This window comes from Aquila chrysaetos, chromosome Z (assembly GCF_900496995.4).
Source record: "Aquila chrysaetos chrysaetos chromosome Z, bAquChr1.4, whole genome shotgun sequence".
In the NCBI taxonomy this organism is placed as follows: Eukaryota; Metazoa; Chordata; class Aves; order Accipitriformes; family Accipitridae; genus Aquila; species Aquila chrysaetos.
Genome location: NC_044030.1, coordinates 76,066,616 through 76,082,561, shown reverse-complemented (window position 1 = coordinate 76,082,561; position 15,946 = coordinate 76,066,616). Strand labels below are relative to the sequence as shown.

The window sequence follows — 15,946 nt, the reverse complement described above, 5'->3', positions numbered from 1 at the left end:
GCATCCCTGCACTTGCCTCTCCAAATTCTAGGCTGGGCCTCTGGGTTATTTCAATGCTACTCAAGTGCAAAAGGAGGCCACATATAGGAGCAATTAAAGTTAAAGACCAGGGGAAGTTTTTAAGTGCATTATTCTCTAATTGTAAGGACACAGGTGAAAACAAAAAAGGTTGGGCTGAGGGTTTTTCCTTTTTAAAAGAATCAAAGCTAGCGATGTTTTTGTTTAGCCACACAACTCCTGTTTGGCAAGAATCTGTATCAGCACCCTATTAATGCAAAATCATGTTCTCCCATGTTCCTGCATCTGCAGAATGTCTTGCACTTGCTTATACTAAAGGTGGATCGAGTCCAAAATCCTGTGCATTCAGAATGAATGAAAAGCTGAGGCCAGCGCAGATTGCCAAGAAACCTGGGCTGAGACTGAGATGGGTGTTTGCCAGACTGTTACCATGAGCTTGGTAACACAGCTCCATGAACTTGGTTAGCGGTCTGCTTACAAGCAATACAGAAGCATAAGGAAGAGATGCCATTCCTACATGATTTTAAAATATATTGCCATCATCTTTATGGCCACAAGAGCCACATGGCAGCAACAGCTCCAAACACTTAAATTTAACCTCAGTTGTCATAAAACGTGCAGGTCTGGTAAAGACATGGCTGATCAGCGTTCATACCTTTTGCTTCAGTTGTAAAACCGTCTGCTTTATTTGATGAAATTCCTTGCAAGAGGCACAGCATGTCCCCTGTTTTGCCACATTTTCAGACTTCTCAGGAAGCCCAGCTGAAAGAAAGCAGTTTCCAACACAAATATAAAGATCCAAAGGAAAGAAATTAATAAAGTGATGGCAAAAGCAACTTGAAAGTTGTTACATTTCCCCAGACTGTGAAAAGAGGAGAGAATCTTGCCATTATTAATGCTTTGACTGCGAATTGCTATGTAAGGCTGAGAAACGTCGCAGGGACAGCTCTGAGCTCATTTTTAAAGCAGCTGTTTCCAGTTAACAGGCTCCAAAGAATTTCTTTTTTTAATACCTGGAAAAGTTTACACCCCTTCTTTTATCTTTGTGTTTAGGGTAGACTAACCCTATAGATCTGAACTGATTTACAGTCCCCCAAAGGGCAAATTTTCATATGCTATAAATTACAGTAAAATCCCTCACAATATGGTCATTTCATTCACTTTGCACAAATTGCTTTTTGTCATCGCTGGTTATTCCTCCATGTGATGGAATCAGCCTGAGCAGAGATGGGGATTGAGATTAATGACAAGGATTTAAATCCACACAAGAGAAAGGGTCACACCTGTTGATACTATGCATGAATGGGATCTTTTCAAGATTCCATTAAATAATTCAAACTGTAAGAGATATTGCAAATGTTATTTTTGTCCTTTTCCCAGTCCCAAACACAGTGAAGTGCTTCTGCATTGCAGTCAAACAAGCATTGTTTTAACAGATGTCCGCGTAAAGAGAAATGTGGTTTCCAAAACACAGGGTGACACATACTGGCAAACTCTAGATGAGCTTTTTTCCTTCCACCTATAGTTGTTGAGAAACATCACGTGTATTGAGGCTCTGCATATGATGTGTGGCCTTGTACTGTTACCTGGAAGGGTTACTGGACACGTTTGAACATGGACCTTTGAGAGCACGTCCTGCTGTGGAAAAACTCTGCAGGTGTTCTTGGTTAAAGCCAGCAAATCTTCAAAATCTTCAAAAAAGGATCAATTACAATGTGTTTAGCTATTGTGTTATACTTCTCACTTGGACACACATTTTAATGTCCTTCATCTTTTCAGAAATGTGTATTGATTTTGAAAACATCTGGATCATTTTAAATAAAAACAGAAGTTTCTAATACTAAAGATATTATGTGGTACTTAACTTTAAATGTTTGCAGGGTCCAGTAAAGCATACTGCATCCATCAGATCATCATCTATGGAACACTGATGCACAAATTTAGGAAAAACTTATTTTTGGTACGTTAGTCCATTGGACATAATGCCATGTCACGTATGCTTGCTTTTAGAAGACAAAGATTAATTTCTCTTATCTCCTAGTCAGGTAGGAGAGGGCTGTAAGGGCAAGATGCTGGAATGACCAGCAGCATTATGACTGGTATTAGCACTGAACTGATCAGAAGATTAGGAGGCAAAGGCTTGGGGGTTTTCCCCACTCATCAACTGCCTGGTCCCACAGCTGCAGTCCAATGGCATTACAATAAGACACAATTTATTTAACATTTTTATGGCAGTAAGAACACTGCTGTTTGAGCTTTCCAGCCCTTCCTGATAGCACATGGCTTGGTAATACCTGAACAGCTTTCTGTACAGTATTCAGATGGCCCAAAGATTTAAGGCCAAAAGGTACTACTTGGGGTTTTCCGATGAACTCTATATAACATATAACAGAATTTCACCAAATCGCAGCTATGCTAGCTCCAAGACTATTTGGCCACAACACCTCCCACAGGGACTCTGGCCTTTGTGTGAAGATACCTGAATACACAGCATCCGCTGGTTTCCTTCCTCACTGCTGTATTTCTAATGTTAATCATTTTGCCTTTGACTCTTTCCAAAGCCTCTTTGCCCATAAACCTTTCTCTGATAGATTAAAGACTGCACCATGCAGGTTTTTTTCCCCTTAACAAGGAATTGCTATGCTGTAATCAAGACACCTCTTGATATTGCTGTAAGGTAAGTTTTCTCTTGACCACAAGTCAGTATTGTGTCTCCCTCATGGAGTTCTTCCTCCCTCTCCAATTTTTCAGCTTCCTTTAAAAAAATCAGTGTTTTGACATGTCCAATTTTGCACCTATGTAGGATTTACAGATGCACACGTATAGAGCCATTAGAAAAAAATGCCTTTCTTTTTCAAACTCCAATAAAGTTTGGGTTTGGTACTAGTCTTAACCAAAATTTTTTTTAAAAGCTACCTTACCAAATGAGTTCCCTCATAACATGCACACATTGTGTTAAGAAATGTTGCTGAAAGAAACATACAGTCATAGGGAGAAACTGCCAGACCCTCTGCTATTTGAAACCTAATGCAATCCCACTAGAATCAGTGGAATTATGTGCAGATTAAGAAGCGGTGAATTTGGCCTCGTGTTTCATTATAAAATCCAGTTTATCTTCCAGAAGGATGTGGCACACGGGGCTGACAAGTATAGATAAAACAGAGCTGTAACAATCCATGGAGATGAGTGTGTGTGGGGGTGTCAGCTAATATTTGGGAAATATCATACCAGTGGGATTTCTGCAAATCCAGTTGGATTGACTTGTCAGAGGAAGAAGTCCAACAGCGTCATATAAGCAAGCATGAGCTGTGTCCCAGGAGAGAGGTGGAATCCCCCTAACTCATACCAGACAGAGGTGATGATTTGCCCAGGGAGGGAGTCATCCATCAAACATTTGCTCTGCCCCCATCCATCCGATCCTGTATTAGGACCAAACTACAAATAAAGCCAGAATAAAACATGGATAAAGCCAGAAGCCACCTAGGACAGGCCAGAGGGGACAGGAAGCAATTAGATGGAGCCACCCACGCACGGTGCAGAAACAGAGGTCACCTACCAGGGTCAGTTTGGCCAGCACTGAGCAAGGCACTTATATAGCCTCTTTCCACTGCACAGACCTACACCAGGAAACTAAAATTATTTTGGAGAAGACTTAAACCAGACCCATTTTATGAAGGCTTTCCAAAGCACGAAGTCTAGCTCACATGTGACGTTGCTGTCCTGACGGGGGTCCTTTCATCTCGGTGAGACACCGGTGAGCCCCATGGCGCCTATCGATAAGAGATCTGCACAGGGGAGCAACGTGTTTTCTTTGCATGTGTTCGAAGACTCTATCTTACTGATGCTGGAAGAGAAGGAGATGCTGGCGGGGGAGAGCTCTGCAGGGAGCTGTGCCGCAGGCGGTCTTCGCATGGAGACTGTTGAGTTGATCATCTGTGTTGTATTATCTGGGCTCAGCCTGCTGAGATGGTTTCATTCGCCTCCTTCTGCGCATGTAGCTGTATTGTCTCTGTCAAATGCAACACGACGGCAGATGCGGGACAAATGCTCCCTATTCTTGTGCCCACTAACAAACACAAAGCTCTTGGTCAAGCCCACTTACAGAGCTAAAAAAAGTGCCTGGATTACAGCCTTCAGGCATGGCATGATGAAAATGTGAATAGTAACTCTTGGGAAACATGCAACATGGTTAGAGCTGGAGAGGGATACGTGTGTTTTCATGCCTCTCACACTAAATTTTAGAATAAAATTTAAGTGTTCCAGCTACCGTGAAAAGCAAATCATCTGTTTATTAGAAAGTCACTCCAGCGTGGATGCGGTGCTCTCCGGGGCGGTGCAGGGCTGGGGCTGACCACGGGGTGGTGTGCTGCTACAGCCTGTTCCTCACGGCTGCCGAAAACCTTGGTTTTCTTTGGCATGAGTTACGGACACAAGCCCGGCGAAATAGCGATGGCCAACTCCTCTTTCATTTGCACCAGAGGTCTGGCAATTAGTAACATTAACTTGGAGTTCAGCGGGGTAACTGAGCAGAAAGTGTCCTTCTCTGCTTCGCATAGCTGATTTGGGAAATGTCTCGAGAGATGGTGGGTATTTCATTCCAGATTAACTACTGGAACTGACATTTTTATGTGCCATGAACACTCAGTGTAAAATCGGTGTTTTTCAAATATTAGAATTATTTCCACAGCCTTGAATATTTTGAATGGTCGGTTATTCTGAAAGCTTTGGACATCACTCTGTCAGGAAATTTGAATGAGCCACAGGAAAAGTTAACTAAAAAAACTATTTGCAAGGGGTTTATATAGGTTATATCTCCTTTATGACCCTCCCCACACTTATAAGGAAAAAAAGCATTTGAAAACTACAAGGAACAATTACAGTTAATGGAGTGGCTCCAGTTACATATTTTCAGAGGAAAATCAAAATTATAAATTGCTCTGGCCATCCAGTGGGATTTGGAGCACCCACTGATACATGTGTTCAGGCATTAACTGATGAACTTATGCTAAGTCACCATTCATCAAAAGAGGTTTGTTTTTTTTCCAGAGCACAGGTTGTTCTCCTCTCTCTTTCTTTTTAAATTGTCATATCAGTATTTAATCTGCAGTATTCTAAATGCTGTAATTTAATAACTGGGATGAGGTAAAAACCATTAAAATCATTTATACACAGCACACATATATACTTAGAAACCAAGAGTGAAAAGCAAGAACAAGCCCTCACTTTTACCCCTTTCCCATCATATATAATTTTCATTTAAAAAAAGAAAAAAATCTGACCGCAGTCAGGAGACATACAAACTAATTGCAGGTCAGCAGAATTCAGTGTTACTCAACATAATTTAGCAATTGATTTAAGCAATGCTTGAAAAGTGTGTGGAATTCCCAGGCACACCTTTTCTGAGCCTCTGAGTGCCCAGAGGCACTACCCACCTAACCCAGGGCCATTTGCTAATCTCAGATGTAGGCATGTAAATACAAATTAAAGTTACTGAAAATAATTTAATTAACAGATGAAATTAATGATGGCTTATACGGGTCAGCATCTGGCAAATGTTTTTTCCTATGTCTCCTGAGCTCTGGACTGCAAACTAGGTATAATCCAGGTTGGTATGGGGGCAAAATATGGCTTTTAGCAGATGGATCCAGCAGAAATGGTCTAACCGAAGCTGTAACGGCAGGTTTCACTGTTCAGCCACTCTACCTCTCCAGGGAAAGATGCTTTCCATAGCCTTCAATGTGCTTGTGCTCTCTCTTTATAGATGTGACTGCTGATTTACTGCTGTGTGTGTGCAGCTCATAAACTGGGGAGGAGGAGTGTGTGCAACAGGACTTCTCCACAGTGAACAACCCAGGCTCTCCAAGGAGCATCAGCTACATCCCAGCTTTGGATCCCCCACTCCAAGTGTAGCTTAGGGAGCAGTTCCTCTTTACGACAGATCAGCCTTTTAGACGGCCCTTTGGCCCAGGACCTTTAACCCCCACTAGCATATACCTTTATCTCCTTTGGTGCACGTCTTGCCATCCTCCTCCCGGGTGTAGCCTTCGTGACACTCACACCTGTAGCTGCCCATGGTGTTGACACAGATCTGAGAGCACAGCGTCCCGTTGCTTGCGGCACACTCGTCGATATCTGGAGAGGAGCAAAAGTTCAAAATGTCTTAAACCCGGAAGCTTCAGACCTCAAATACAGTAAAAGACTTCCTTTAAAGGTATCAGGAGATTTTGTGGTTAAATAAATCAGCAATTGCAGCACTGCTGGTGCTTTGGGATGGAGCTCTGTGCAAACTGCACTATTATTATTAACACACCTGGCATTTTATCGGTGAACATCGCTTGACCATTTTTTTTTGCATTGAAAAGCTCACAAAGCTCAATCCTGCAAACCCTGGCTCCCTGGCACAGCAAACCACCCAGGGCAGGGCAGGACTAGCCACACAAGGACCACATGTAAATGATCAGTCCTGAATTAGACGCTGACCATCTGAATCAAAGCCCAAGGATTTATTTTCATAATTAAGCCTGGCTACAGTGCTTTGAGGGTTACTGTTAGAATCATGTCCCTCGTCTCAGGCCAAAACCCCAAATATGGCTCAAAACCTGCAGGAGGAATTAATAAAGTGAAAATTACATCAGCCCAACACTTCAAAGTGTTTGGGTGCGTATGTCTCTTTTAGGTACTACCTCCTAATAATTTCAAGGGGATTTAGATCTCCTAGTTCTGGGAAGCAATCCTTAACATAGCTAAAAACCACATTTCTTCTGTAATAGTAATGAGAATAAGAAAGGTTTCAGATCTAAATGGACTCCTAAAAGACCTGAGGGAGCAGGATACATCATTAACCAGACATGAGCTCAACACGCACTTCCACCCACCTAGGCAGTACGGCTTCTCTCTGTTCCTGTGCCTCTCCCGATCATAGCGGTACCCAGGATAGCAAGTGCATAAGACTCGCCCAAAGTTATCTGTGCACTGCTGTTCGCAGGGAGCTTCAGCACAAACATCATAGTCTAGAGAGAGAAAAACATAGGAAAAATACCAATGGCAGTAGCTGGATGATACTTTGACAGCAAATATTTCACCTCTCTGCTAATTAATGAAGTCAAGTTACATTGTTCTTAAAGACTGAAGGAACCTAGAAATAAAACATTCATAAGACATAAGCAAAGAATTATAGTAAAATTGTAATTGCTAATCACAGCCTTACAGTAGTTAGACTATTTCTTAAAGTTGGATTTTAAACAAGGGTCACTTTCCCAGTTTGCAGAATTTAAGAATTCTTCTTACAGAAATATTAAGTTACCTAAAAGTTTTTTTCTGTTTTCTTCCACAAATTTTTAAATGCTGATAGCAACATTTCCTATGCAGAATACTGTGAAACACTGTGAGGCTAACTGCCAAATCCAGACAGAAAGTATATCATGAGGAAAACTTAATTAAAATCACACAGTAATTGTTCAAAGCCAGATATAACCCTTCTAGCAAAGAACACATTGTTACAAAACCATCATCACTCTTAATAACAGCAATGTGCAGATTAGGGTATGGTAAGTTGCTGGCTGGGCTTGTCAGTGAAATCCCAAAAGACTGAAGTCCCAGTTTGAAACCCAAAGGACAGTGAATCTGTTTCTGATTTCACTGCTATATAGCAGCAGAGCTGAAGTCCAGGGAGGGGATACCAGAGCAAAACAGGGTCCAATTTGCATCCCTGCCTCGGCATCAGGCTGGTGGCAGGGCTGGGGGTAGATGGGCATACCCTGGCAATGGGTGCAAGGGCTTTTCAGTGCCATGGGGAACATTTGTCAGGAGAAGACAGGAGCTGAAGCAGCATCTAGTCTCAAAACCAGCTCAGGCAAATGCTGCTGAAGGTTGGGTTTTATGCCAAAGCAAGTGGCAGTTTCTGTGATCATTTCAGAGGAACATCATCCTGCACGCAGCATCCACATGGTTGTCACTATGACCCTTCAGTCACTGGCTACTGGGGGCCTACAGCTGTCCCTGCTCCAGACCAAATACATCTAAACCAAACCTAAGTGTTTCGATCGAGTTCCCAGCCATGCACTGTGTTTCCACATATACAGTATAAAATAATTAAACCCCAAACTCATTATTGACTCACACTAATGACTAGCAGACATCTCTGGGTACAATGATTTTTCCAAACAATTAAAATGAACTAATAGATGGTAAAGCAAATGAAAACACATTTGCTGTACAAAGTATACAGAGCACATGTGTAGCACTGGGGTAAAAGTGACAGCGTGCCAAGCTACAGAAAAGCAGCAAATGAGACTTACAAGCTGCTGTATGTCACACCAGAGCCCCTTAGACCAAAAAATACTATTGTAATGGTGCCAAGCATTTCCTCCGTTCCGCCTGCCACCTTTTGAATAGCAGGCATCCTTTCCTTCTTACTTCACAACTGTGTTGATTTTAACTCTTGAAGTCAGTGCTGTGGCGGTGAATGGCAGTGCCAAGATCCCTTCCAATACCCCCAGGGTCAAACAGTGCAAAGCCTTGCACAAGCACGGAAGAAAAACATGCCCCTTGCCTTCAAACACAGTCAGCCTGGGGGCTAGTTTGGGCTTTTTAGGTGGTGCTGGGGCTGTAAACTCACATTACATTTGGCACTACTAAATACTCCCACATATAAAGCATTAGTGGTGTTTTTCCTGGGCTTGGTTGCAATTTTCATTTTCCACTGAAATAAGATCAGATGGAGAACAGGCTAGTATGCCCAGCACTGGGGTGAATATGCCTGCTCCTTAGCCAGCATGGCCACGCAGATGCTGCATTTGGCCTGTGCCATGTTCAGCCTATTCAGAGTGGAGGCAAAATGAGCTCTGTCATCCCTGCACTCCCATGAATAGATGTGCCCTAATAAAATCATAAAAACCAGCACTGGCAGGGACCATCTCCCACCACAAGCAGGATTAGCTATGTGTAAACCTTTCCTAATAGACATTCATCTAAGCTGCACCTAGAAATCCCTGAGGGATGGAGATGCCTCACCATGCAGTCTATTCCCAAGATTAAATATCCTTGCATATAGAAAGCTTTTTTACTCATATCTAATCCAAACTCCCCTTACAGCCATTTAAGGCCATTATTTTTGTCCTCTTCTTCTTGGCCATAAAGAATAGTTTACTTTCCCCCTTGCAGCAAGTTTTCACTTTTAACTGTTCACTTGTTCACTGTTATCATGTCTCTCCTCAGCCTCCTTTTCCCTAGAATAAACAACATCAGTTCTTTTTAATCTTTTGATCATCTCTCTTTTGCCATATTTCATGTAACTAGTCTTTAAATACGGTTTTCACATCCACCTTAACAGAACTCTATCAAGACCATTGTTCCATTTACTTTCATACAAAGCTAGGTAAGGGTCCAGAAGGTGGATATCTCCCTGCTGGTGTTTCCCACACAGTCAACCCAAATCACACCATGGCTGTAGGCAGGTCCCACATCACAGAGCTGTGCGTCCCCCAGGGGTTTGGTCCCAGGTAGCATGAGTCCCTCAGGAACAGTCCTCACAACTGGGATGAAACTGGGGAAAAGCTGCTGCACCACCTCCGTGTGCTCTGCAGACCAAGGATGCACGTGCCCTCCCATGTTCAAGCCCCTTGTCTGCCAGCTCAGCCTGGAAATGTAGGAAATGTGGTTTGAGGGTGAATCAAAGCCACATGGTGAGGCTCAGGCTGATCCAGACTTTAGGAAAATACAAAAAAACGAAGCAGAATAACAAATGTCTCTACATATATTTCAATGAACTCACAAATGACAATGTAGCATGGAAAGTTGTACCAAGGAAATTTCTGAAATAGCATTAGTCAGGGAAGAGCAGATCTGACTAGTGTTTGCCTGTCATATTTTGCTCTGAATTAATTCACAGCCAAGAAACTCAAGTAACAAACCAGTGGTAGGGAGGGTACTCTCCAAAAGAAGCTGTTTCAGACTACGTCTGTCCCTGCTTTAGTCTTGGTGATGCCGTAAGACAGGACGTGGTTGGAGCTGTGAGTCTCCAAAGCAAAGAATAAGGAGATCATTCAGGAGAAAAGGGTGAGGAGCTCTTTTTTGACCTGCTTCACTGGTCACGTGGAGCAGGAAGAGATGCTACAGGGCGAATCAGATGCACAAAGCAAACTCCTCTCGATGTCTCCTAAGGATCATTGCTCCCTGCTCCTGCAGCTGAAACTCAGAGCAAGAAGGTGAGTCCAAAGCAAATGAAATGCAGAACCTGGGGGCATGGGCTCGTCTGGGCTGCACTGATTTCTGTTGCTTTTCAAGGGCAGATGAGAAATAACAGGACAGAAACCAAACATGGACATGGACAAAGACACAACCCTTTGGGAAAGTCTGGTTTAATAACAGCTATGCAAGAAGGAGATTGGTGTCTTCTGGAGGCAGCCATAAGAGGGTGGACAAGGGAGGGTCTATCCCTCTCCCAACCCTCCTCTCTGCAGCCACTGCTAAATCACAGAGAAGACAGGGCTGGCACTACTTCTCATGGCTTTGACTTGCCAGTACTGGATTAAAAGGTGCAGATGTGCTCTAATAAACTCACATCTGTAATGTATTTATGTGCCTGTGTCAAGATATGCATTTCATACAGCTACTCTGTCAAGATTATGCCAAAACAACGTGTGAAGAGCCAAGTGATGTCTTGTAACAGAATAAGTGGAATAAGTGAAACAAGTGCTTCACCGAATCATGTTTCTCATCCCTATACTGATGGCCCAATATTGTCTCAGATGTTATAGCAATTGCTGTGGCCTCTGAAGTTCAAGGCAAAATAGAGATCGAGCTGAAAAAGGGGGAATGGAGATACACAGGGAGAGAAGCCACAGCCAGCAGAGAAATTCAGTTAGTGGCAGAAACTTTCAGGTTACTGAGATGCAGTTAATAGACAGGACTAAGTGAAGTCCGTGGGTACATAATAAAAGCTGCTTTCATAATCACCTAAAACCTCAAGAGATGAAAATTAGAAGTCATAAATAATATATTGCCATGGCTCTCATTTTATTTTTCCTCCTATTACTTTTCCTGCTGTATCCATTATATTTAGTGAATAACCAGCATATAAAACTGTTACAATCCATAGGAAAGCTGGAGGCTAGACTGTAGAGTCCTGGCTTCTTTCCACTGTGAAAGGAGTCAGGGCTTCTGCCTCCTATGCACAAAACTGACTTGTACAAGACAGCACAATCAACTCCTCCAAGTGTCCGTCTTGCACTGGAGCTGTCATCTCATGCCACATACACAGAGACAAAACTCACTGCAAAACCATGGGACAGGGAACTCCTTGTGAGTATCGACTTCACCCAAACCCTACCCAGATCCCTGGTGCTTGGGCAGGCACCATGAGCCGTTTCTTCGCAAGGAAGGAGCAAATGCACAATTCTGGTTTTGAGAAGATGTGGGGTTTTTTCTTTTTTTTTTTTTTTTCTTTTTTACCTTTTTTTTTTGCAACCAGTGTTCTAGTGTTTCCAGCCAGCAGCAAAGAAGATACAAATAAAAAAAAAAAAGCAGCAGGATCAGAATTTGGGTTACAATCCCTGTCGGCTGGAGACTGTAACTCAAAACACAGCTGACTTTCTCCAGTATGTTAATTTGTCACTTTTCTTTTCAAAACATAACCAACCCAAACTGGGAAAACTGTCAGGTCAACTTGATGCTTTCCATATGTCATCAAATAGAAGGTTATGTTACCATAAACCAACTTTTTAACCTGCTTTTTGGAGCAAACAACGTTTATTGGCTTGTCATCTCTGGCCATTTGCTTCTGCCTGACAGTTCCTCTGCTCCTATAATTTCAGAGCCAATTTCATCCAAATTGGACAAAGTGGTGGGAGTGATTGAAGAAGTCACATTGTTACTGCTCACGTGAAGCCATTGGCTGGGTAGACCCAACAGAGGCCTCCCCCAGGGTTAAGACAAGCAGAGCTCAGGCTTTTCCTAAGTGAGATCTTGTTGCAGCAAAGTCTGAGCATTGGGACCCCAGTACTGCCTTTGCAAAGTGTACAGGCAGCTCTCCTCTGCCAGGAGGGGATCGTTCCCTTTTCACTACTGCATGAACTATCCTGAGTAATTCTCCTTCTCCCTCTGCCCCTGGTGACAACGAAGCCATGACCATGACCAGGAGAGGTGGTGGAAGACAGATGCCATTTGGCGATGTCTCCCGTCGCTGACTTACAAGCCAAATCAGCTGTGCTAGATCCAAGGGGTACATGGGGAAAGCCATCAGCCAGGAAAGGTGTCCTCCTGGTTGCACACAGCGCTCCCACATACCTAGCCAAGAGCAGAATGTGTCCCTCTGTTTGCAGCAGGTCATGGTAAAAGATCTGTGCAGCCACATGTACTTAGGAGAGGATCAAGGCTTGGCATGCTAAGCAAAACTTTTGGAAGACACTGATCTTTTTATTTTCCCAACAATTTCTTGGAAACAGTTCCTCCACTGACACATGAGATATGGCTGAGCCTCTGGTTATATCAGGATGCTCTTCCAAACCGGCAGTATGGACAACAGGGCAAACGGGGCAAGACAAATGCATGGGGACACAAGGGGTAAGAACAGTGAAATTACATACCTTCAGGGATGCACTGTCCAAGAACAAACTTATAACCCTTACAGCATTTTTTCCTGAAAAACAATAAAATAAATAAATGAATAAATAAATATATTCTCTAAAGGTTGGTGCTGCCTTTAAAAACAGTCATAGGTAGGTCATAGATGCAATGAACCAAACAAGATGAGGATCCTGAGCTTTGCAGTTGAAGGTATCTCAGCATTAAAGAACGCAACATGGAAACCCACCACTCAGTCCATGAGGCATTTTAAATGATAGCATGGCCAGCCCCCTCAGGAACCTGGACTGGCTACCCCAACACTGACCCCAACGCTGCTCCCTTGTGTTGAAAGGATGCAGCGCACCTCGGTGCTGTCCATATACACAACTCAGGTCATAATTTTCATGATACGGTGAAGGGCGTTTTCAAACATCTGTCATTACAATGTAAACTTGCAGAAAGGGGTAAGTCTCAGTGATGAGTACACACAAGATAAATGTTATCAGTCATTTCTCATCTTTTAATAAACCTGGAATGTGATAAGTGAAATATACTGGGTATTTCAACTAGAGCAAGGGAGAGTATCTTATATAGACGGGGACAAAACTGCAGTAAAGAGTCAACAGGATCAGACACTTTTTATGTGCCTATGATACGAACAAAGTCCCAGTGCTGAGAAATTAATGTTTCTGAAACACTGGCCTGTAATGACACTTAAGCATTCAGCTATACCTGCTTGTTTGCTTTCTAGGCAGAAAACCACATCAAGTCACCAGGACTCCCAGCAGTGCTGAGGAGCCTTTACAAATGGCTGTGTCCCTTATCACCTTGAGAACTACTTGCTGCAGGGGCCCGGTGACCTGCAAAGGGTCCCATGTTGGTGGCTGCCAGGACTGCTGCAAAAGAAGCAAACTGCTGTTCAGTGTGCTATTTTATCAAGTCGACGTGAGTCTGAGGGGGGAAAAACCCTGTATTTTACAAATTCACAGTTTTTCATGCCTTGTGGACATGCTGAAATATCAGCAAAATGGGAAACCATCCATTTGGTCTTATCCTTTAATTCAATAACTGACGCGGAAGAGTGCTACAGCCATGGCAGTCAATGACACAACACTCCCCTGGACAACACGCAGCCATCACAAATCACCATTACATTGAATTTAAATCAACTATCAGTTGCAACTGACCACTTAAAACAAACAACGCACTACTCCAAACTATGTAAAAACAAACTTTGGCTCCATATTTTACCCTCTTCCAAAGATTAGCTGAAATATAAATTATGCTTAATGAAGGTTGAACATCTGAAGAGGAAGCCTTGCTTTGTTATGCAAACAGTGGTCCCTCATTAGACTTTTCTCCAAACACTGCTGTGAAGTTTTATCTGCAAGACAAACAAATGCAGGAGGAATGAGTTCAAAGGTGCATCGGGGAGGCTGTTCATTTGCTGCAAGCCATGCCAATGGCTTTCCAAGAGCATATTCATCTCCTCCTGTCTGCGGAGGAAGAGAGGCTGATAAAGGCTTGCTTGTAGCTGCTCTTCAGAGGGACATGCAGCCTGGCTTGAGAGAGGGATGGGAGATGGGAAAGGAGAGGAAGGCACCCCTGCCATGAGATGCCGACCTGTGGGGTTGTACCAGCCAGAACTAAAGAGAAAGAGGGAGCAGCAGCTTTCATCATTTCTACCCTTCTTCCTGGGAATTCCCACTTCATTTTCAGGCTTAGGACCCTTAGGACTCCCATCCTTGGAGTGGCTCGTGGCAGCAGATGCAAACCTCAGCTGGCACAGCCTGCTCCTGGGTAAGGGCTCACCTGCTGGGAACCTTGCAGGAGCTGCCCCTCTCCTCTCAACTTGGCTGGCAATGGCCTTTGGCTGGACTTGTGGCTTTCTTGTGGCTAAATTGTGGTTTTATCTGCCTTTCTGGATTCTCCTGATAGCCAAACTACTTGCCCTGATCAAACCTCTCTCCTACAGCCACAAACTGAGAACCCATCATACGCTGAGGTACAGCCATTAGATACTGTCCTGGAACCCTGAAGCAAGCATAGCCTTGCATAGCCTCGCTGGGGGTTGCTCCAGTTAAAGCAACTGCAAAATTGTGCTGCCCTGGCAGATATCCAAGCCCCTGCTGAAATCTGTCTCTTCAACAGCTTCTTGCAGCAATGAGTTCCACAGGGAGATGAGATGTGTTTGAGAAACCATTTCCTTGTTTTCCCTCTCCAATTTTCCCAGGGTTTACTGGTAAGGAGATTTGGAAAGATTTTCTCCAAATACCTGCAGATTTTTCCACATCACGAAAGCTTTAACTCACACCTAAAGAAGTGGTTTAGAGAAGGGATACCCTGCTTTCAGGATCACACTCCAGAAACCAATTCCCCATGATAATTGGTTCCCAATTCAAGATTACAGATCTCTGTACTGGCACAGCCTGTACTCAACAGCAAGCTTCAGACATCAGCATGATTTGGCCAGGGAAACTGCTACTTTAGGGTTAAGGCACAGGAAATACAATACAGCAATACCCATTTCTCTGAACATTACATTTTAACCCTGGGATTCCTGTGTGCTTTAGCTTTTTACATTCTTAAAGAGAAATCTGTCAAAATGATTGACACATGAGTTGATCATTAGCAAAGGCATTTTAATAGCAATACTCATTTTCAGACATCCAGCTCCAGGTTGACATGTCTAATCAACGTTGCACAGCAGCAATCTCATTATACATAATGAGAGGTAAGAGGGGGGTCCCCACTGATAGTTGCAGCTACTGAATAACTTTCAGCAAGGCAGTTGCTACGCAGCTGTACGTGTGAGCATGCATCAAACACAAACTAATACACAGCTGTGTAAGAAGCTCAACCACTAAAACTTGGATCTAAGGGGAAATTAAGTTGATCCGTTAACTTTAAATCTGGTTTCCAAAGGGAGAAACTTCTGGCAGACTTCTCTGTTACAGCTTTTAATGGGGTGTTTCAGCTATTAAAAATATAGCAACTTCTGATTCTCATGCAGTCTTCACTCAGGAACATGCACAAGCCCAAATGTGCAGAGGGCTTTGGGCACCATGATTTCGATAACTGTAATGTCTAGATTTTGTATTACCTGTAAGAAAATCCATAGTGATAGGGACTCTCTCAAAGCAAAGTCACCATTTTTTTCTGAATGATAGCTGCAGGAGAAGCAGGAAGATATTGAGCTACTCCCCTCCGCTCTGGAGGTCGAGGTGCTCCTGGACCACTGAATGTCAGAAGATGGGATCTAGGGTCAAACCTCTGATACCAATAAACACATCCATGACTAGGCAACCAGCAGATCTGCCTTCGTTGCAGGCTTCTGTGACCCATCACTTTGCAGACTGAGAGG

General features: G+C 43.3%; 1 protein-coding gene across 2 annotated transcripts in view; it reads right to left on the bottom strand.

The window, feature by feature from the left end:
• The window catches only part of CCBE1 (collagen and calcium binding EGF domains 1), a 100,906-nt gene that overhangs the window by 12,528 nt on the left and 72,432 nt on the right, over positions 1–15,946 (bottom strand). For both annotated transcript variants that reach the window (XM_030005554.1, XM_030005555.2), the window contains exons 3-6: positions 12,603–12,655; positions 6,894–7,028; positions 6,013–6,150; positions 674–780 (exon numbers count right to left, since the gene is read on the bottom strand). In XM_030005554.1, coding sequence (XP_029861414.1) covers positions 674–780; positions 6,013–6,150; positions 6,894–7,028; positions 12,603–12,655 — 433 coding nt within the window. The remainder of the gene's footprint in view (positions 1–673; positions 781–6,012; positions 6,151–6,893; positions 7,029–12,602; positions 12,656–15,946) is intronic.